The sequence below is a fragment of the Stegastes partitus genome, unplaced genomic scaffold (genome assembly GCF_000690725.1).
Source record: "Stegastes partitus isolate 25-593 unplaced genomic scaffold, Stegastes_partitus-1.0.2 Scaffold1893, whole genome shotgun sequence".
Classification (NCBI taxonomy): domain Eukaryota; kingdom Metazoa; phylum Chordata; class Actinopteri; family Pomacentridae; genus Stegastes; species Stegastes partitus.
In genome coordinates, this window is record NW_007579624.1 from 57,491 (window position 1) to 79,074 (window position 21,584).

At 45.4% G+C, this 21,584-nt stretch overlaps 1 protein-coding gene across 1 annotated transcript in view; it reads right to left on the reverse strand.

Annotated features, from left to right (window-relative positions):
- LOC103373047 (nuclear receptor coactivator 3-like) overlaps nt 1-19,521 on the reverse strand; it is a 31,359-nt gene extending 11,838 nt beyond the window's left edge. Inside the window, 11 exon segments of the mRNA XM_008302844.1 lie at nt 77-1,194; nt 1,283-1,812; nt 2,092-2,281; nt 2,684-2,824; nt 2,978-3,064; nt 4,002-4,184; nt 6,706-6,880; nt 6,978-7,078; nt 8,939-9,099; nt 10,180-10,287; nt 19,436-19,521. Of these exon segments, the coding sequence (XP_008301066.1) occupies nt 77-1,194; nt 1,283-1,812; nt 2,092-2,281; nt 2,684-2,824; nt 2,978-3,064; nt 4,002-4,184; nt 6,706-6,880; nt 6,978-7,078; nt 8,939-9,099; nt 10,180-10,268 (2,775 nt within the window). The 5' untranslated portion in view covers nt 10,269-10,287; nt 19,436-19,521.
- Between the last annotated feature and the right edge of the window lie 2,063 nt (nt 19,522-21,584).

Genomic DNA, 21,584 nt, shown 5'->3' on the forward strand with positions numbered 1-21,584 from the left:
AGATATTAAATCCAAGACGAACCAAACATTTACAAATGAGACGATTACAGTTGCAGTGATCTAATTCCAATCTTACATCATCTGGTGGTTCTGACTTGATTTTGCTCTCTGGATGTTCGGGTGCAGGGCCGGGCCCAGATCCAGGGCCAGTCCGTGGTGCGCCACCGCCAGCTCCTGGGGGTCCCTTCCCCTCCAGCTCTTCTAGTTTGGGCTTGACATCGACTGGCTCTTTGGAATCATCCTTGTTGAGAAGGTAGTGGAGGAGGGCATGGGTCTTCTCCTTCTTGGGGCTATGCTGTTCCTGTTTAGGGTCCATAATCCCCCCAGGGCCTGACCCGGCCCCTGAGCCCCCTGCTCCCGCCTCACCACCTTCCTGCCCACCGAGTGACACCTTTCCTGTAGCCTCGGCTGTGATTTTGGCAACTTCATCTGGAGTATTGCCGTTTTGAAGAAGCTTGTGGAGGATCTTGTGCTTTTCTTGCAGTGAGCCCGTATAGTGGGCTGATGATATCGATGCCGACACGCCCCCTGGCCCGGTCGCCTGGCCAGGATTAGCACTGGCTGAAGAAGAGGAGGACACCCCAGTGGATGAGGGGCTCGTCATGCCGCCAGTGCTATCTTTACTGTCGCCTGCCGGAGTGCTGCTGCTGGTTTGTTGGGGTGGTACAGGCGGCCCTGTTGGCCCGCTGCCACCTATTCCCAGCTCCTCAGTGGGGGAAGTCAGCAACTGCAGCAACTTCTTGTGGCCTTTACTGTCTGGCACCCTCCGTGGGGGTTCAGAGCTCGCCACCCCCGCCTCATTGCTTCCCTCTCCAGACTCTTTAGTCCCTGTTGTTGCCTGGCTGTCTGGTCGGTCTCCAGAACTCTCAGCCTGAGGATGCTGATGATGGTGGTGATGGTGCATGGGGTGGTGATGGTCGCTGGATCCGGGCCCTAAGCCTCCTGCTGGGCTTTTGGAGCCATCTTGGCCTGGTTTGGATGGCTGACTGGGTTGGGAGGAGGAGGAGGAGGAGTGGATGCTGGGAGAGCTGTCTGGTTTGTGGGCTGGCGAAGGAGATGTTAGGGTGGAGGGGAGTGAGCTTCCTACTCCTTCACTGATGGCTTGTAATGCATTTAAGGAGCTGCTGGAGAAGGTAGTGGAGCTGCCTCCACTTCCTCCACCACTTCCAATGCCGCTCAGAGGAGAGTGAATTCCTGGAACCGCAAAGAAAACTCATAAACTTACATCCAAATAGGCAATCAATGAATTCATAAGTAAAACTCAAGTTACTGACAGACGTACCTCCAGGCGAGAACTGGTTGGCGCCCATTTTTGGGCTCCCTCGGTTCCGGGGTGACATCAGGAGTCCCTGCTGGGGTCCGCCCATTCTGGGGCTCCCCGAGGGGCTGTTCATGCCACTGAGCCCAAATCCACCGCTGCTCTGGAATGGAGGTTGCTGTTGGTGCTGCTGCATGCCTTGACCTGGGTGATTCATGGGACCCATCTGATTCATCTGATTCATGTGTCCTACTTGGTTCATCTGGCCCATCTGATTCATCTGCATCATGCGGTTACCCATTCCTCCACCTCCGCTTCCTCCTCCACCACTCCCTCCGTACATGGAGCCGCCTCCCATCTGACCCATGTGACCCATGTGGCCCTGCTCATTCATGCCGAAGCCCCTGTTCATGCCACTCATGCCCCCCATCCCCATCCCCCCACTGGTGTTCACATTCATTTGGGCATTTGGGTTGGGGCCTCCCATGCCCTGCTGTCGCATAGCGTTCGGCATCATGTTCCCACCTGGTGCTGAGCGGTAACCATTCGGTTCCCTGTATAGAAGCATAAGGAAAACTATGAAAAGGCTTAAAAAGTAAAAAAAAACCTTGGAAATGGAAATCTTAGACTGTGGATGATGGGCCTGTGTGGAGTCTTCTCAGTGTTCACAGGATGTATAAAAGCTACTTGAGCTGCTACTTGAGCTATTTATGTGGCATGAATGCCTTTGCTACTTTGCACAGACGTGCTGGAAGTACTTCTTTTTGTCAGTACAATAAAAAAAACATACTTTGCTGTGTTTGAATGCAGTGTCTCTATTTTCAATTTCTGACCTCTGTAGTAGGTGAGTGGAGATGAAGCCTTGCGGCTCGTTGCTCATGGGGTGACGGTACAGTTTGCTCTTGGTCTGCGCTGTGACTGGAGTGCCGTCAGATAGGGAGAAGCGGTACAGGGGCGTCTCAGCGTGACCCTGCAGAAAGGCTGCACAGGCAGATAAAAGGACAGATTAAACACCCCGAAACACTTAACTGATAACAAAGGTCATCAATCACTGCCTTTATGTTGATAGTAACTCTGTAATTACAACGAAGATCAATGTTGTAGCGCTCGACATTCTTATTCATGAGATCAATATTAAACTACTAATGCATGAGGTGCGTATATGTGTTTATGTGTTTAAACAGCAGGTCTCATTGAGATTCAGAGGTTCTTTCTGGAAGAAGAAGCAGCAACAACAAACTAAAAACAAATAATTTCAGGCAGAGAATTAACTATTCATCGCTGTTAATGCAACGCTATAAATTAGACTAAATAGAATACACAGTCACTTAAACGCAGCAACATCCTTGTGCCTTCGCCTCCAGATCTTCTTCAAAGTGAGAAAGTAGCTGATTCAAGCTGTGTGAGTGTTCATGTGTGACCCACCCTCATGGTAGTGGCGTTTGTGCGACCAGGGCTGCCCATCACTGTGCTGAAGGAACATCTGAATGCAGCGCCTCAACAAATCCTCCCAGCCGGGACGCATCGAAGCTCGTAGAGAGTTCTGGTCGATCTGAATCAGTTTACCTGCCGGGGAGGACAGAAGGAGGACAAACGGAGGGGGGAAACAGGGAGACGCAAGAGGAATGAGTCAAACCTGTTCATGGATGAAGAATGAACATCACGGCCTGTTTGAGCTTCTGTGTTTGTTTAGTGTTTAGTGAGAATGCAGCTGCTCACCTGAGAGCTCGTGCCGGGTATTGAAACTCTCCGTTCTCTCCATGGCTGTCACTCGACGGGCCACACAGATCATGCATGACTGAAGGTCTGCAGGTGAGACAAGGAGTGTCACTAATATTTCATATTTATTACATGTACTGAAGGCTTATTGTTTTGGTTTCTGCAGATCTCACTGAAAAATAACAAAAAAAGAGGTTTAAACTGATTTCAGACAAATAAAAGTGCAGAAGTTTGCACTGTTGAGCCCAGGGAGTGTCAAGATGAAGAATCCCAAGTTAAAGTCACATTAATATTCTGAATTAATTTGTTTTGCATCTGAAGAGTCTCTTCTTCTTTTTGTCAGAGCGCTGATATTTTTCTATGATATTAAACCATTTTTACTCTTTGTTATTTTTTTGCTCCCATTCACCAAAAAAGGTCCTTGTCCAGAAGGAAGCATATTTTACATATGCAATGCACATGGCAAAAAAAAAAATGCTTCTGGTAATTGAAAGTGTAGAGAAAAACAGAAAAAAAAAAACTAAAACAAGCTGCTAATTATGTACCTGAGCCCCTTAAAGAAAGAAACAAGAACTAAAAAGTGTCTGCTTTGCATTGGTATGTTTTAGATTTCAAACATTTATTATTTTATTATGTCTTGTTTTATTTATTTAGCTACAAATTACACTTTCTTTTCCAGACATGTCTAAGGACATAAAATATGAAATAATAGTTTGCGTCTGACATTGACTCCATTTGCCTCATTGAGAAATATAGAGAAATAACCTAGAAATGTGCCAGCATTATTAATTTCAAAGGTTCAACCTCATTGTAAAGTCTATTTTCAGTCTGTGTACATGTAATTTTCAAAATCACACGGACCATGAGTCACAGTATCACACTCTGGATTGAAGGCGAGCAGCGACAGACCTTCTCTCTTCATCTCTTACATCATTCTGAAGAGTGAGAGTCAAACATACAAGGTAGATAACACTAATCATAACACATTTTTGAGCGTAGGAGGATATTTCCGGCTCCCTCCTACCTTCTCCTTCCTCAATCATGGCCTTGGGCTGGGTAAGAGCAAAACACTGCATGGTCTCGTAGCGTGGCCCTCCTGGCCCCTCCTCCATGGGGCCGTGGCCATGGCCAAATTTGACCAGCATCCGGCAAGTGAAGGTGTGACTCTTCTGTCGCGCTGCCTCGTTTCCCCACGACACTCCATTTACTAAAAAGGAACACAAACGCAAACAAAAGGAAATTTACACTTGGGAGTAACACGGAATGAAGCTTCTGGGACTGAAAAAAACCACACGCACAGCTATGAATGGATTGCCTGTAATCAAATATCACAAACAGCTCACACCCTATCCTGCCACAGATCCACACACATAAGACAACAAACAAAACAAACAAACCACACTGCAACATGTATTTTCCCTCTTAAATTGAGAAGCAGAAGCCTCTCCTGCTGTTCGGATCCCTGGCTAAATGGACCATGGGATTAATGTAGCCAAGGTGTCGATTTCCAATATCTCTCCCTCTCAGTCTGCTCTGCAGTGGGCAGAGGCCAGGGACACTCAGCCATCTATCCTCATTTAGACCCTGACTCCTCATCACGGCACGCACACACACACATTTAGACGGGGTCACCTTCACAGGGAGAGCGAGAAAAGGGAGAGGGAAAGGGGAGCCAAACTTCAGAGAGACATCCAACTGTCCTCCAAGGTCTGAGTGAAGCCTTATCGGGGCCTTGAGCCGGCTGGAGCTTTCTGTCTGGCAGGTGCAGGGAGGATACAAGAGAGCACCCAGGAGAGCGAGACATGTCGGGGGGTAGCGTGGTAGTGGTAGGGAGGTGCTGTGTGATAGTGAGAGGTGATTTAACAAGGCCTTGGGTTTCGCTCCTCGGCAGAAAGAAAAAAAAACAAAACCCAGCAGTACAGTCACCGGGGCTGACATTTCCCCTCAGACGCAATTAGCTAACAGCAAGGCAAGACAGAGGGGTCAAAAACACACCGGCCAGCAACAAAAGCTCACTTCATGCTCTGCGCACGAGTGTGTGAGTGCATATGTGTGTGTGTTTTTTTTTGTATACGCGTGTTTCCCGGGCGCTTCTGTGTGTGTATTTAACTGTAGCTGGCATGGTCAGCGGTCATCCCACAGGAATGTGCAGCGAGAGCGCATTTCATTCATGGGCCCAAAAAGATAATGAAGGGGCAGAGCAGCAGAGCAAGACACAATGAGGGGTGGGAGAGCAACGAGAGAGGCAGGTTGAGGAACAGACAACCACAATATTCATCTTTGCAGGCAGCCATATTAAGTATGAATGAGGCTGAGAAGGAGTGAGTTGAGAGAGGCACGAGGGACGCTCAGAGGAAAAGTAGATAAAGATGAGTCTTAAAAGAGAGTGAATGAATAAAGGAGCGTGCAGGGGAAGAGGCGGAATAAGTGAGAGAACGTGTCAATGACATGTCGGAGGCGCCGCTGCTCAGGAACATTACTGCTGAGTTAATCGACTAGCAGGTTCAGTCGAGCACACATATCCATAATTAATCAGCTTTATAAATAGTGCTCTGTGCACATACTCATGGGCTTGCATGCACACACAGCGTCCAAAAAAAACACACATTACTGTAATAGACGTATAAAGTCCTTGAGTAAAGTACATCTACTCAAGTACTGTATTTAAGAACAAACAGTTTCAACCATTTTTATGCAAAAATGCAGAATATTCCCTGCAGCCAGGCTCTCGAATGTGCTGATTTTCTTTTAAATTATTTACATGTATTTTTAATAATTTTGAGGTTTGGACCATTGCTGTGTGTAAAAGTGCCACTTCACTTAATCACGATGGGCAATTCTTACCATTATCAGAATTTTTACGGAACAAACAATCAAGCAGTTAATTAAAAATATAACAAGCATTAATACATAATGAAAATCAGAGTTCTACATGAAATTATTTTAGCCCCCACCTCAACCAACTACATCAGTAAAATGCTGCTTACACATTAATTCATGAGCATCTAATGATCAGCAAACCACCGGAGCTGGTTTTCTCTGCTGACATTTTTCTTAATCTACTTAAAGACGTTTATTTAAGTGGAAAGAAGGAGATTTTTAAGGCAGGACTTTTAATTTGAAAAGCATATTTCTCAGACTTCGATTGTTGTCAGTATTTTTTACTAAGGTCTGAATACTTCCTCCATAACTGACAGTAAGTCACATGCGTGCACATGCAAACACATAGTGAATTAAGTAGAGGAAAGTGTGGAGGTGCATTATTCAGCAGTACGTAGTTTCCAGATGGCTGCCATGGGATCTGAATAGAGCCCGGGCCTGTTTTACACTGTCTGGACCACTGAGTGTGACTGACAGCTGCGCTACGCTCTGCCTGCTTAGCACCGAGTGGGTGGGTGCTCCTGTGCACATGTGTGTTTTGTCAGGTGTGTGTGTGTGTGTGAGTGTGTGTTTCTGAATACCTCTCATGCACATGAACCTTCTTCCCAGGAGCTCCTCATTATAACAAGAGATGGAGTAAAGACCGGAGGAGCATGAATAAATAACTGAGTGAGTTTACGTTGACGTGTGCGCAGAGGTGTTGTAACCTCTCAAAGTTTGTTTTATACCTCGGCCCTGTGGAAGATGTCAAGTAGGGTTTACTTCTGAGCAGACGTGCAGCTTCCCCCCCCGTGAGTGTTTTTCTATGCGTGTGTGTGTGTGTGTGTGTGTGTATCAGTGTTTCTCACTGTTGGTCTTGGGCAGGTTCTTGTGAAACTCCTCCCTGTCGTCCTCATGGAGAATGTTGTACACACTGGTGTTGATGAGCTCCTCCTGTTTGTACTGCAGGTACTGCGTCACGTTGTCCGACACAAACACGATGCTGCCCTCCCGGTTCACCACAAACAGGAAACCGTCCAGAGCCTGGCAGCACAGAGAGAAGAAGTCACCACCTGCCAGCTGGCCAATCAAAACATGAATAAACAAGGCGTGATTGACAGGGGAGGGGAGCTGGACTCACCTGCAGCAGAAGCGGCCCCAGGTGGTCCTTGTCGATGACCCCTTGACCAGTTGACGACACGTCTGACTTCTGAACGTCATCATCGTTGGATGAAGCTTTTCCTGTGAGACAGGGAGGGAAGGGAAAAGAGAGGCATACGTTAGAAAGAACATTACAAACAGCCTCCTGAAAGCCCAGCTGCCTGCAAAGAAGCAACAAAAAGAGCAAAAGAGAAACACAAGGTGAGAGCCACGATACCTGAAACTCGAGGAAGCTGCCAGTCAGTCACTACTCTAGCTGCACCAGCAGGGGGCAGCGTTTCTCAATCTTCACTTATGTTTTTTTTTTTTTGGAGAGGGGGGGATTTAAAACTACAGGTGAGGAGGGAGATGGACGGAGGCAGGTTTCTCTGAGGAGCCCGTCAGGAGGAGTAGAGGGCTGGGTGCATGTGGAGCAGGTAGCTGCCGTCCTCATGCTTTATATTCAGTGTCAGACTGTGAGGGACTGTCTGGTAGGTTGGGGCTGAGAGAGAGAGAGGCAGGAGAGAGCTAGAGAGGCTCTGGAAGCTGTAATGGTGCAGGGGCAGGAGCTGAGACACCTGAATTAATGGAGGGGCTGAGGCTGTGAGAGGGAAAAAGGAAGACGGAGGAAAAGAGGAAGACAGGGAGGTCCGGGGCTGAGACACTGGGATGTGGATGGAGACGATACTTGCGATAATGTTTGGGTTGTATTAATGCAGGGCTTGGTCTGAGAAAGAGGCGGGGGCTGCTTGGCTACAGGAATCATTCTATCTGATTAGCTCCCAGGGGGCACAGATACCCACACAAAGAAAAAAAAAAAGCCATTGCTGCCTACAGACAGGCACTGTGAAGTTAGGTAGAGGAGGACTGGAAGAAAGAGGGAGAGGAATGAGACAGAAAGAGAGAGGCTGCACTCAATCAGTTCATTCAATATCTTAAGATGCTGGGAGCAAACCTAAAGATGCTGCAACTCATTGTGCTGCAATACAGATGAGACATGAGAGTGGTGGTGGTGGTGGAGGTGGTGGTGGTGGGGAAATAGCAGGGAAGCAGAAAAGGAGGAAGAGGCAAGAGCAGAGAATATTAAATCCCAGTCAGATGAAAAACAGGACAGAGTGATGGAGAAAAGAGCAAAATGAAGACTGGCAGGAAGAGCAACTGAAAGTGAGAAGAGGAGAAGAGGAACAGGTAGAAAGCGAGAGACGAGTCTAAACGCCTGTGTCATTTCTGTCTTCACTTCCTGTAACTATGGTAACCTGTCAGCAGCCAGTCAGGGCCAGCTGTAGCCTCTTCCCCTTCCTGTCGAGGTGGCAGACACTGACTGAGCTGAGCAGAGACAAGAAAGAACAAAATTCACCACTGGCTCGCCCCCTGATCTCCAGAAATTCACCTTGAATGGAAAAATTCATACTGATACACATCTGAATCCAGGAGTTAAAATTTGCCAGTATGTGCCCCTGATGGTGCATCTGCAACGCAAACGTCTCAGCCTGCAGCTTTCTAAATTGTTTGCTGCAGAAATGACCGCAGCATAATGGAGACAGAACTGTGACAACAGCAGATGTAACTGAACTAATAATTTGGCAGTTCAGCAGAATGGATGGCCATGTGATTACCTGCAAACGTCCAATTAAACAGCCCCTGGCGAGGCCAGCTGTGCATGGCCATAATACACACACATACACAAGAATGACGGGTTCACAAAGCATTGATGTTTCCACCCAAACATAAACAGTTAAAGCTGTGAAATTTGTGGGAGATGAATGACTGATTTGTCCTTGCACCTGCTCTGAGGAGGAACGCATTCTAACCCCCAGCTGTCTCCATCGCTTCTCTTCCTCCTTAACACCTTTCCCAGTGTTTCCTACGCACACTTTTAAACAGTCCACCTGACTTGCAGTGCACCTGTCCGATTCCAGCCCTCAGCGGCCGTCACTGTTTCAGACAACTGTGTCCACTCACCCTGCTCTTTGATCTGGCGGATCTGCCGCACCGTCTCTTTGAGGATGGCACATTTGTCTGGTTTGACGTTGAAGCTGTCGATGTCGCTCAGGTTGGCCGAGATCAGCTCCGCCAGCTCTTCAATGTATTTGCTCTCCTGTTCTCGTCGCTTCCTCTCACACCTGCAGGGGGCAATGTGCAAAGATTAAAGCTAAGCTAACATCACTTCATCCATTTTTTTTAATCCATCCATCCATCACCTATACCAGTTTGTGCCGCGGAGAGCTGCAGAGGGGCTGAAGCACATCACAGCCGACACTAGACGAGAGGCAGGGTACACCTTGGACAGGTCGCCAGTCCATCACAAATTGACAATCTAGAAACCAATTCCACTTTTCTCAAATTGTCAGTGCTGTTTGTATATCTGAAAACTATGCAGATAGATGAAGAGGAGTTTACTTTTGAGCGCGATGTCCAGCAAAAAATGTTTCAAAGGAAAGTCAGCGGTGGTTTTTGCTGCAGTCTGAGAACAATGATTGCTGCAGCTTGGAGCCATGTGCGAGAGCGGTAACTGGACATTACTTTCAAATGCATGCAGGGCTTTTTTGACAGGAACTAGATGAGAAGATCAGAAGGTCATATTGTCCTTCAATTGGCCACTGCATTAGAGGCTTAGACAGCAAATTCAAGGACATATATTCAAGCATTCAATGCTGGTGGAATTTGGCATTGATTTTAAAAAAAAAATTGCAAGAAGTAGCACTTCAATCTCATGTTTTTGACCTGATTAAGATCTAACTGGAGTTAAAACATTTTCTACTGGAATAAAGTCAGCGTGCAGGTCATTTTATTTATCTTAAAACAGATTATAAGCCCCATGATGCTTCTACTTGAAATACAGAAGAGAAAAAATGACTTCTTCTGTCTTTTTTTAAAATCCAGTACAGAGGAGCAGAGAATGTAAAAAGGAGAAATACTTTGTTATTAAATAATGAGATTCAGTGTTGAAACTGCTTTTTATAGCAAAACTACACATAAAATATTCTTACACCTTTTCACATAGTTCAGTTCTTCATCATCCCAGTGGACGTCAACAAACTCGCTGCATGGCCCGGACTCAAGAAACCACTGACCCAGTAGCCCACTTTCCCTCACGTTTGCTGATCGCGCGCACACACACACACACACACACACGCACACACGCACACACGCACACACACACACAAAAACACACAAACACACAAACACACAAACACACTCACCCCAGACCAGGCGTGTCGCAAGTGGAGAGCTTGCGTTTCCGGTTTTCTGAGCTCAGAGGCTCCATGGAGTTCTCCCCCAATCCGCTCATCGTGTACACATATCAGCACCTGCGAGAAAATGGGGCACATGCAAACACACAGTTGTAAATAAATCTTCAATGCAGGCAGAGAAGGGATTATATAGTCCCTCTTAGCCTTTTAGCCCTTATTATATAGGTAATTGTGAAGGGAAGAAGACATGGGAATCATCCTTTTGAACTCAGCAAAAATAACTAAAACAGAGAAAGGTTGTAAAGTGGATCCAGCGCAAAACAGTACACAGCAGAGTAAAATATGCTTATATCATGCAAATTGTATTCTCCTGGCAGAGACTGACGAACATAAACATGTCTCGTCGGCCTCCTCCTCCTCCTCCTGTTTGGAGAATATGAGAGTAAGCATGTGAGGTTGTGTTTGTTTGTGTGTGTGTGTGTGTGTGTGTGTGTGTGGGCCTGTGCATGTATGAGTTCATCAGCTCATATGGCACACACACACACACACACACGCAAACACAAACCCACACACATACATGCACACACACACACGCACACAGGATTAGCAGTGTCTCTGATGATAAGCCACGCAGCACAACTAACCCCGTTAGACAGCCGTCTGTCTCCCATAATGCATCACATTTAGTCTCCAGGAAGTGAGCTGATAAAGGTTGTGGGGAAGAGAGGCAGATGGGACGAAAGAGGGAGGAGGAGGAAGAGCAGGGAATAGAGGGAAGGAATGGAAGAAATAAGTGAGGGAGGGAGGGAGAAGCCGGTGCTGTGAAGTGAGCTCTGATTGGTCACTTTCTTTGCCACAGTGACAGCAGTTGACACTGGGGAAAGGTAGGAGGGAGGGAGGGAGGAAAGTAAATGAAGGGGAGAGAGAGCACAAATATAGTGGGAGACAGAGGATATACAGAGAAAATGCAGAGGAAGAGAAAAAAAAAAATACCAAGAGGGGGAATCAGAGCAAAAAGAGGCGGAGGCAGTAGGAGGGAGCGAGCGGAGAGAAAGAGAGATAAAGGCATGTCAAAGAAAGACAGGAGGGAAGGGGAACAGGTGAAAGGAGGAGGAATTAGAGGAGGAGATGTAACATTCAGACTGTCTGGAGTGCGTTTTGAATGCATGTGTGGCGCACAGAGTGGGCTGAAAGCCTCCAGTACCCCTCTTAACCTTCACAGCCAGAGCAGCTTTTTCATTCCATTGATTACATGGTTATCCTCTGACCAGAGCACCGCCGCTCCTGCATAGCAAATCAGGCCAACGGCAGGGGAGAGATGCCGGCCTGTTATTTAATCATCATGCACCATCATTTCAGGCTAGTTCTTGCGGAATCAGATTCCAAATTTTCCAGGAATGTCCACATTTTTGGACAGACAAAGCTGGATAGGCTCGTGTTCTTGACCCATAACGAGATCATATCCAACTAATACAAGCAACGAGTGCACCTTCTTATTGAGACAGAATCAATATGAGGGCGTCTTTCATGCATGTCTTTAAGACCAGGTGAAACACAAGTGTATTCTCTTGCAAGACACCAACGGGGAATACTCATGCATCTTCTTCTCAAAGCAAGAGATACTCTGAAATTGTGCACATACTCTTGCTCAATCCCTCCCTCTTTGAGTTTCTTTCAAATTTCTCTTTTAATCTCTCCCTTGAGTCCCTCCCATCTGACTGTCTGTCTGTCTGTCTCAGTGCCTTTGTCTGCTTGCCTACCTGCATCCCTTCTTGCCTATCCTCCAGTCTGCCTCCCTGCGTGCCCGTCTACCTGCCTCCCTGTCTGCGGCTCTTCGTTAGACAAAACCCCCACTTGCTGTTGTCTGATGAAACCTACCACGAGGGAGATGAGGAGCAGTAGAGGCAAAAAGGAGAGGGGGGGGAGGTACAAAGTCGGAGGGTTCAGAACTCGAAGAGCCAAAGCAAAGTGTTTGAGTGAAACTCTGTCTTTGCTCCTACGCTGATCGAGCCCGCCCGCCCGCCTGCCTGCCTGCCAGCCTATTGATGGAGTTCTCAAAGGGGGAGTTGCTCTAATTGCGGAGTGAATGAGGCGGCCCCAGAGAATGGTTGATTAGGAGGTTGCTGAATGCCCCAGGGAAATGGGTCACCTCCAGCCTGGCGCGGGCCGCCCGCTTTTCCAGTGCAGGGAGAAAGTCAATTACACGCTACAGGCAGTGGGGCCTGGTGGCAGAGAGGCAGCGGGGCTGCGGTGGGTACAATACAGCAGCAGGGGGCAGTGGGAATGAGACGCGTAAAGAGGGAAATGGGAGAGGGTGATGGTGTTATTGAGGGCAGCAAGAGGGAGTGGAGAGATGGGCATGAAGATGGCAATTTAAAGGAGAGAGTGAGATGCTGGAGATGGGAGAGTGCATGGAGCAAAAAGCAGACAGTAAGCTACTGGGTCATTTTGAATCAGAGCATTAAGGCGACTGGAACGGAAACATTGGAAATTGAAAAAACCTCTGGACAAGCTGGTGCATCAAAGTTGATGATGATGAAAACAGAAATGTTGGACAGTGCCGAGAAATAGAACTCATGAATCTAAGAAATATGCTGAAATAAAATAGAAGCGCAGGTTGTCACATTTTAATAAATTCTATCAATTCTTTTTATTATAGAGGAAAAAGTATTTGTTGGTCCAACACACAGCCTCTTGACAACAGAATGGATGCCATGAAGCAACCAAGTACAGACTATGTTGGAAATGATAAAGGGCAGATCGAGAAGGGGGTCATAGACCAGAAACCACAAGTCAGCGTGTCCACCATTTGCATCACGTATCTACGACCCATTAGGGTAATACCGTTGGTGGCTTGTGGAATATTGTCCCACTCTTCTTGAAGGGATCGACGAAGTTGGTGGACATTTTGGTGACAGGATTGCGTTCTCGGATGCATTCATCCAGAACTGTGTGAAGGGATTTTTCAAAACAAAACTGTTGTGGACGTTCAGGTGCCTGGCTGCAGTCCTTACTAACGTGCCAACTTTCAGCCAACAGCCTGTTCTTGTCTTTCTCTCCTCACCCGTGGCACAGTGTCATTTGAATAAAGCTGCATTTTGAGATGGCCTTTTATAGTCACTGGTCAAAGGAGTGTCTGTGTCCTCGTCACACTATCTGAATATCGTCTCTTAAAGCCACACCTAGAAGTAGATTAACTCATTGGTCAAAAATTTGTCAACAGTTGAAGTTAAAAACCTTTTTGTGTGCAGTTAAATTAGTTAAAAATTAGCTCAATTCAGTCTTAAATTTCTTACCATAACAGAAATTAGATTTTTAAGCCTTTCTCTACGTCAGAAGAGAAGACAATTTGCATGTTGCCTTTATATTGTTGTCCAGTGCGCTTTTAAATAAAAAGAAATTGGCCATTTATAGCCAACTTTTACAGGATACATCCATCCATTATCTATACATCACTTAATCCTCACTGGGGTTGTGGGAGCCTATCCCAGCTGACTCAGGGCGAAGGCAGGGAATAACCAATTAACCTCAACATGTTTTTGGACTGTGAGGGAGGAAGTTGGAGAACCCTGGGAGAACTCATGCTGCACGGGGAGAACATGCAAACTCCAGGCAGAAAGATTCCAGCCGGGATGCGAACCGGGGATCTTCGAGCTGCAAGGTGACGGTGCGAACCACTGAGCCACGTTGCAGCCCTTCCAGGATACAGTTGGGCAAAAATCACTGAACTGTTTAAGGATCCAGGCAGCAACCAAGACTGTGCAGAAAAAATTAACCCTGCTTGTGAACATGAAGTATTGGTCGAATCAGAACTTGGAAGTGTCATGTTATAACGATCATGCCACACCCCTGAGTGAATATGATTAGATTTTACTGATTGGCTGCACGACCACATGGGACTCCGGTCCTGTCTGAATAAAGGCAATACTCCAAATTTAGTGCTGTAATGTGTGTTAGAAAGAATTAAGGCGGTTGTTTGCTCCATTACAACTTTTTGTCAGACAGTCGAACAGCTTCAAATCCCTCCTCCAAATTTGGGTAACTTCACACATTCACTGTCCAGGTGTGTGGAGATGAAAAAGTAAGGAGGGTTACCTCGGCATCAAGCCCTCTTCTTTCAGTCTTTACATAACTATTTTTGTCACTTTGTGTGTTTACACTTGAGCACAACACTTTGAATTTGCTCTCCGTATAATGACTGGTTTTTCAGGCCCAGTTTGGGTGCGGTTGTTACCCACCGATGTGAACGGACAGCACGATGTACAAACCTGGCCCGTACAGCCGCTCTTTTGATAATCTTTCTCCCTCCCACTACATAATGGAAACACCTTAATTCTCATGCACAGAGAACTGAGATGTAAAACTTAAGAGTCGAAATTACGTGAAAGAAGGCTTTATTCATGACACAGGAAGCAAAGCATCTTTCTGAGGCCATATAGGAGCAGAAGTTCATTTAAGTCTACAGACTAAGTTATATAGTTGATCATTTCTCACAGGCATTAAGCACAGCCAAAGGCAATATGGGGAAGCTGTTAATCAGGGTGGTTACTAAGCAGCAGAAACACAAATAGGAGCAGGGTGAAAAATTTAGCTCCCAGCTGGCTGAGCGCTTGAGAGACTCTTCTGTCGCGCTGACAGTCCCAGGTGAGAGCGTCGGTGCAGGTAAGCAGCTCTGAACTCTGATACTAAGCTTGACCCGGTTCTCAACCCTGATCTTGACCCGAGCGATTTCAAGGGGTCACCGCCTTCACGCTGACGGTTGACCCACATATTTTCCGGGTCGTTAGATGGGTGCGACAGGAGGATCACTCGGGTCAAGCCTGCTGTGGTGAAGCTGAACTCCTGAGTTCTGCTACAGGACAGTAGCCTGCCGGTGACCCTGGAGTCAGGAGCCCAGTGGGAGCACAGCTCACCAGGAACCACAGACTTTATGGCTTTATGGCAAAACCAGAGGAAATAGGTCACCTCGTAAACTAGAAGCGTGCAATCCAGCCCCAGTAAAGTTCACATGCTACAAGACTGTTTCACAGACGGGAGATGGTGGGTTGACTTCTCAGAGATCTGATTCACACACAGTCAAAATATCCTCTAATGCACTGGACAGTCCTGAAGAACTGCACAGAATATTTAGTATTAGCAGTCAGAAGAAGCACACTGACCAATGGGCAGGCTATGACCTCAGTGACATTGCTAGGCAACTAAAATCCCACGAGAACCTGCTGCTGTATACTCTCATGTTCTGAAGGAGAAGAAATGGACATTATCAATGAGAAGCCTTGTCCTTTTATAACACAACTCATGCAGAGAAAGAAACGTGCTAGAGATGGTGGAACGTCAACTCCACATGAATCAAGAGGAGAGAAAATCCCATAACCTCTACATAGGTGCTCAGGAGTTCTAATTAACTGATCTAATACTTTTTCACTCAACATTGCACAGTATTTTTCTGCAGTTTAAAAAAGAAAATCCTTATTTGTCTTGTTTGCAACTGTAACGTCAAAAGCTGTTTTTCCAAGCAAAATTGAGGAAAACTTTGAATATGTCCTGAAATACGTCAAAAAACTAAACGCAAATTAGGTTTGCATCCATTCTCTGCTTTGAAGCAAATAAACTAGGCTGCATGGGGTCATCAGAAGGTGGTGGTTTACGATATGTTCTGCAAGGCTGTGATAAAGAGAAAGAGAAGACGAAAAGAAAAAGAAAATAAACTAAAAACAGATACAGGGACATGACAACTGCCAAAAAAACCTGAAGGAGACAAAAGGTATGTATAAAAAAAATCTACAACAAAAAAAAGGAGAAAAGTCTTCAGGAACTGTATTCAGTTGGTCAAGTTCTAATTATTCTGTCAGCTGCCATTGGTCATGTTTTATGTTGTCCGGAGGTGAAGATATGTGTTAAATGTTCGCTACTGTAGAACTGTTTCAGAAAAAGCGTTTCCATCTCCCATGAGGCATATTAACTCTTTTCTAAGAAAGTCGAAAACATCCTCAAGTGAGTGTAGAAACTTAATTGTGAAATTTAGGAAGTACTCTTTAAGTTTATTATTACCATCTGCCTTTTCTAAGGCAGTACTTAATCATTCATCACGATGAATATGTGACAGAAACATGGCTAATGTATATATCAAAAATGTTCTACACAATCTTAATTAGGTTGTAGGATGGTTGGCAGAGACTGGATCAGGAGACAAACAAACACAGAACACTGTACAATTCTGTCTATTCTGTGTTTAAACACTGATTATTATCAATGTATGACTGACTAAAAAAATACATTTGACCTTTTTTTGTTCTGCATTGCAAAGGGGTAAAAAACATTTTTATGGATTAATCTGGGATCATATGAATCTCCTCCACAACTTCTTCTTCACAGTATTACAATATTTATCAAACTAATTGAATTTTCTTTGAGGTAAGGAGGTGGTACATAAATATCAGTGATCTTAAAAAGGCAAACAATGTTTTTTTTTTTTTTTTTTTAAATTTCTATCAGTGAACCTTTTACCTTTTGCTGCTTCAGCTTTTACATTTATCTGCTGGCATTTAATTCTAAGTTGCACCCGACCTAATAAGACTCTGAAAGTGAGGCTATTTCACACATGAAACCAACATTTTAAGCTGCAATCACATTTATTTAATGAGGTGCATGTCTGAAATGGGCAGATTTCCAAACAGTAGCCACAATCGCGCTCTCCATAGGATGAACCGTGTTCATTTTGGACATGCCATAAGAGATGCAATGGGATTTTAATGAGCTAGTGTTTGGTTCTCTGTTACCCTCAGGATAAACTTTCCATTTTAGCTTCCCTACTGATAACACCCAGAGGAACAGAGTTGTCATGTTTGTATAAATAGGATGCATGTCAAACTTCTGTCTGTAGGATTTCTGTTGCGTTCACAGAGCTGAAGACTCTTAACGAAAGCTGGAGCACCATTAAGTAACTTCACATTGCCATTCTCGGCTGTATGAAATGTATTTCCTGGATACCAATCAGATATCTGTTTTATGATATTCTGTGTTAGGTATTTCAGAACGAGGAAGACAGCTTTGTACAGATACTGGTAACATAAATTTGTTTGCAATAAAATGTGCACCACTTCAGCATCACTGGTGAGCTCGAGTCACACGCTCTACATGGGCAGAATTTAAAAAAACAAAAAACAAAAGCAAAAATATTCAGGTTTGGGGAGACAGAAAACAAAGCGGAGAGACGACAGACCTCCCACGACAGCATGAGTCACAGCGGAGGGGAAAAAACAATGCAACAAACAAGAATGAGTCGGAAAGAGTTACTGGGTTCCAGACAACAAGCAAACGGGGGGAAAAAATGAGCAACAGCAAATACAGCCTTCATTGATAGTTAATCTGTGTTGTACTTTATTCATTCTGGATTATTCCTGTCTAGACATCTTGGGATTCTCCCTGACAGGATTCAGTCAATGTTAAAGCTTCATTCAGGTTCCAGACGAAACTCTTATTTTGCTGTGCACAAGAGAGCTTCAAGGTTAAGACAGAAAAATCTATTTAGAAGCTAAAAATATGGACAAAATAGCGTTCATTCACTATCATTCAAATGTTAGCTGCCATCAAACTTTGTTGCAACGTCTGTTTTTCCATTCGTTCTTTACTGGGAGCGACAAGACCGTGGAAGCGAAGCGGTTTGGGCAGGATGAGGGCTGTTGGCGACGAGAGGGAGGAGCAGACAGGAAGGGAGAGTAGGAGGGAGAGGGAAGGTGACAGAGTAAGAGGGGCTGGGTGATGCAAACTGCCCCGCAGAAGCCTCCCCCCTCCTACCCGCCGCTCTTTCATAATCTCTGTTGACAAAACAGAGGCACACGGTCGGGCCTGGCCATGTAAACCCACACCAGGGACATGACAAGAGCAGCAGCCGCTTCACTTGGACGACTTGTTCAAGCCACAAGTTAGTCCTACAAAAAAAGTGGCTCCCGATTGAAGCCTGATCCGGATCAGAGTTCAGATTTGCTGATTTGAACTTTGTCTAACCCAGAATTGATTTCGGAAATAGTTTCCTCCACTGTAAATTTCCTGTTTCAGTCAGAGCTTTCTTCAAATGTAATCAGTGAACTTCAATGTGCAAAACACAAGAGAGCTTTATTGGCCATCTGTGATCAAGTCAATCTAAAGTCATAATGTCCAAGTACCATGACAATTACTACAATCTCTACCTCCTTATTATTTATGATGAGACTTTTTATATCTTTCTATTGTTTTTAAGAATGTTGCTTTATCATGTCCTCATGTTATTGTCACTTTGCATGTCACTGCTCATACTGTATGAACATGTGACAAATAAAAACTCTTAAATCTTGAAGTGAAACCAAAATATTGCAAAGAAACAGGAAGGTTTTCTGGGAAAGTTCCTTTAAGTTTATGTTATGGCAGTTTTGAATACAGCTTCAGATCTTCATTAAATAACTTTTTTATTAAAGAGTGACTTTTTTAGTGCAACGTTTGTGGTGAGGATTCAACCAGGAAAGCTTGATGTCCATCCAAACCCTTTGAAGAGCCCCCAACTGCCAGTCACCTGACAAGCACTTTCTTACTTTTAACTTTTCGTGGTAGAACCCTACAACCACCTGTCCTTCCTCAACTTCACGCTCTCAGGTTCTCCTCCTGCTCAGGACCAGTATCTCCTGAACCATGAACTGGACTCTTCCTCTTCCTGTCTCTCACCCAATCACTCCTGCTTGCTGTGCAAGGCCAGGACGTTTGCAGAAGCACGTATGTGAAAATGCACGTGAACGAAAGAGACGATGTGGTTTGGTTAAGTCTGGGAACATTCATGTGGGTGGGTGTGTGTGTATGTGTGTGCTGTTGTCACCTGCAGACGGGGGTAAAAGATTAATGCTCTGTTTCAGCCTCTGTGGCAGGTAGAGCACAAAGAATAATTTGATTTCTCCTCCTGTCTCCCTGCTGTCTTCGCACTCTTCATTTTGTCATCTGCTGGAAAATTGTCCTCGCAACCCTCTTTGTTTCCCTCATTACCATCGTCGCCACCGCCACCACCAGCCTTTCACCAAAACTATTCCACCTTTCCGAGATCCAAGACCTCGAACACACACAAAACAACACCTCCATAAAACATTTGCTTCAGAAAACACACAGTGTTCTCTGCATTTCAGCGCGCAGGTCAGGAGGATGTTGCAAGAGTGTGGCAACAACAAGAAACTGTCTCCGACAAACCGCTCAACCTAAACCCAGCAGGCCGTTACCATGCCAACCATACGGGATGTTAGCCCACCTTGCGACGGCGCCAAGATGATGGACGATCTGATGCCCCCCTCCCCTCTCTCTGGGGGTGTGGTCCAATGTGGGCTGGTCAATGGAGTCTGGAAAAGAAGGAAAAAAAAACACACACACACATTAAAAAAAAAAAAAAAAAGTTTAACAGCCATCCTCAACAGTGCACGTTCATTATATTAATGAATAACAAGCAGCATTATTAATCAGCAGCCTGAAGACACATGCACAGGAAGCAGCATTAACAGCTTAATGAGGGATCCTGAGCTTCGCTATGAGCTTTTGTCTTCATTACGGGTGCACGCGTACAGAGCAAACACATCACGGCTCCTGTGCATTTGCATTAACACACAGACCCAGTCCCACAGCCAAACCAAACACAAACACACACACACACATACACACACACAAAAAAAGGATGTTGAGACACAAGTTTTACAGGAAGCCAAACGGTTGAAACCTGAAAGTGACGGCAGCACGCGATCCACAATTCCGCTCTCACTATAAAAGGTAAAAGAAAGTGCTTCCACATCTCTTCCACTAAATGAGCGCTGCAGATCCATACGAGTGGATTTAAACGTCAAGCCTTTATTGGCAAATATCTGCCGTGCTGTATGGACTCGGTGCAAGAGTGCAAAAACAGACTATTAGGCTAAATCACTGCTCTAATCCCAAAAGCACATAATAGGCTAATTTGTGACCATTTAGATCCTGATAAGAAACAATGTGCGTGTGTGTGTGTGTGTGTGCGCGCGCATTTTGGCCACTCTGAATTGTTGTAGAAGCTCAAGTGTTCTGTCTGAACAATCACAAGAGAGTATCCCGTAGGGGTAAACAGTGCGTAACCATGGAGAATGCTGGGCGTTTCCATGACACCCTGTCATCAGTGAAGCACACCACCAGGATGTCTCATGTTGATCTGTCACTGTGCCTCGATCTGTGTGTGTGTGTGTGATAGAAAGTAGGTTTACTTTCGCTTTTATGAAGTGGATGTTAAGAGCGTGGTGTCAGAGGGCATGTTTACAACTAGTTCAGTTTGAATGAATGTGTGTGTCTGAGCTCATGCCTAGCATTGCCCGTGTTGTGTATTCTTACATGTGTGTTAGCACGTGCCTGTATGCAGCACACCGTCAGCGACCTGACCGCTGGCTGCACCCGTGATTGGGAGCAGATGGGGACTGTCGGTGTGTGTGTGTGTGTGTGTGTGTGTGTGTGTGTGTGTGTGTGTGTGTGTTGGTAGGCAGGAGGAGGGGTGGGTGCTCTAGTTTAGGTGATGTATGGACTCTCACGCCAACAAAGACCCTCCTTCAACCGATGTGTTTCCTATTAATTGAAAGGGGAGAAAAATAGAACCAGAGACTGACTACTTAAGTCGGGAGAATTTATAGCTCAGCAATGACAAAGACTAACTAGCTCAATTTTTTTGTGCAAAAGTTGCAAAAAAAAAAGAAAAAGTGTGGCATGCACAAGAGAGCCTTCAGTGTGATCATTACTGCTCTTTGTGCTCACTTTGACACAGCCATGAAAACCGGAGAGAATAAAATGGTAGTTAACGGCATGTGGCGCTGCTCATACTGGTGTAAAGCCTTGAATATAAAAGCAGTGTGAATGAGCTTAAGATGCAGAGTCAATGGAGAAATCTTAAGCTCGCAGTCGCAGAGGCCTTTCTACAGTCCGCTCTCCTCTGAACACGTGTCTGTTTATCTCCTCGCGCTCTTCAATTACTCGTCACCAGAGAGCTAAACAAGCCTTCAACCTTGTACTGTATGAATGCTTGCTTGCTCGTCTTTCATCAATGCACTTGAGCAACACAATTAATATCTTACACAGCGGCATCTTCCTCTAGTTAAAGCGAAATCAGCTCAAAGATGCAGCCAGAGTTCACGGTTTACTGTGCTTATACAGAAGCTGTTAAGTTCACAAACTTGAACTGCGCAGTATATCATGAGCAGCAGAGAGGCGCTGATATTTACTGCTGAGATCCTATCTCGACGACAAATCTGCATTTCAAAGCCGCGTATGCAGAAGGGACTGTCAGAGAAGCTGATTTAACTCGATGGTCAGTATGTTGTGACTTCTGAGTTTTCTTCCTCTTTCTATGTTACAATGGTAGTGCAGAACTCACTGTAGATGAATCATTGTTTACTGGA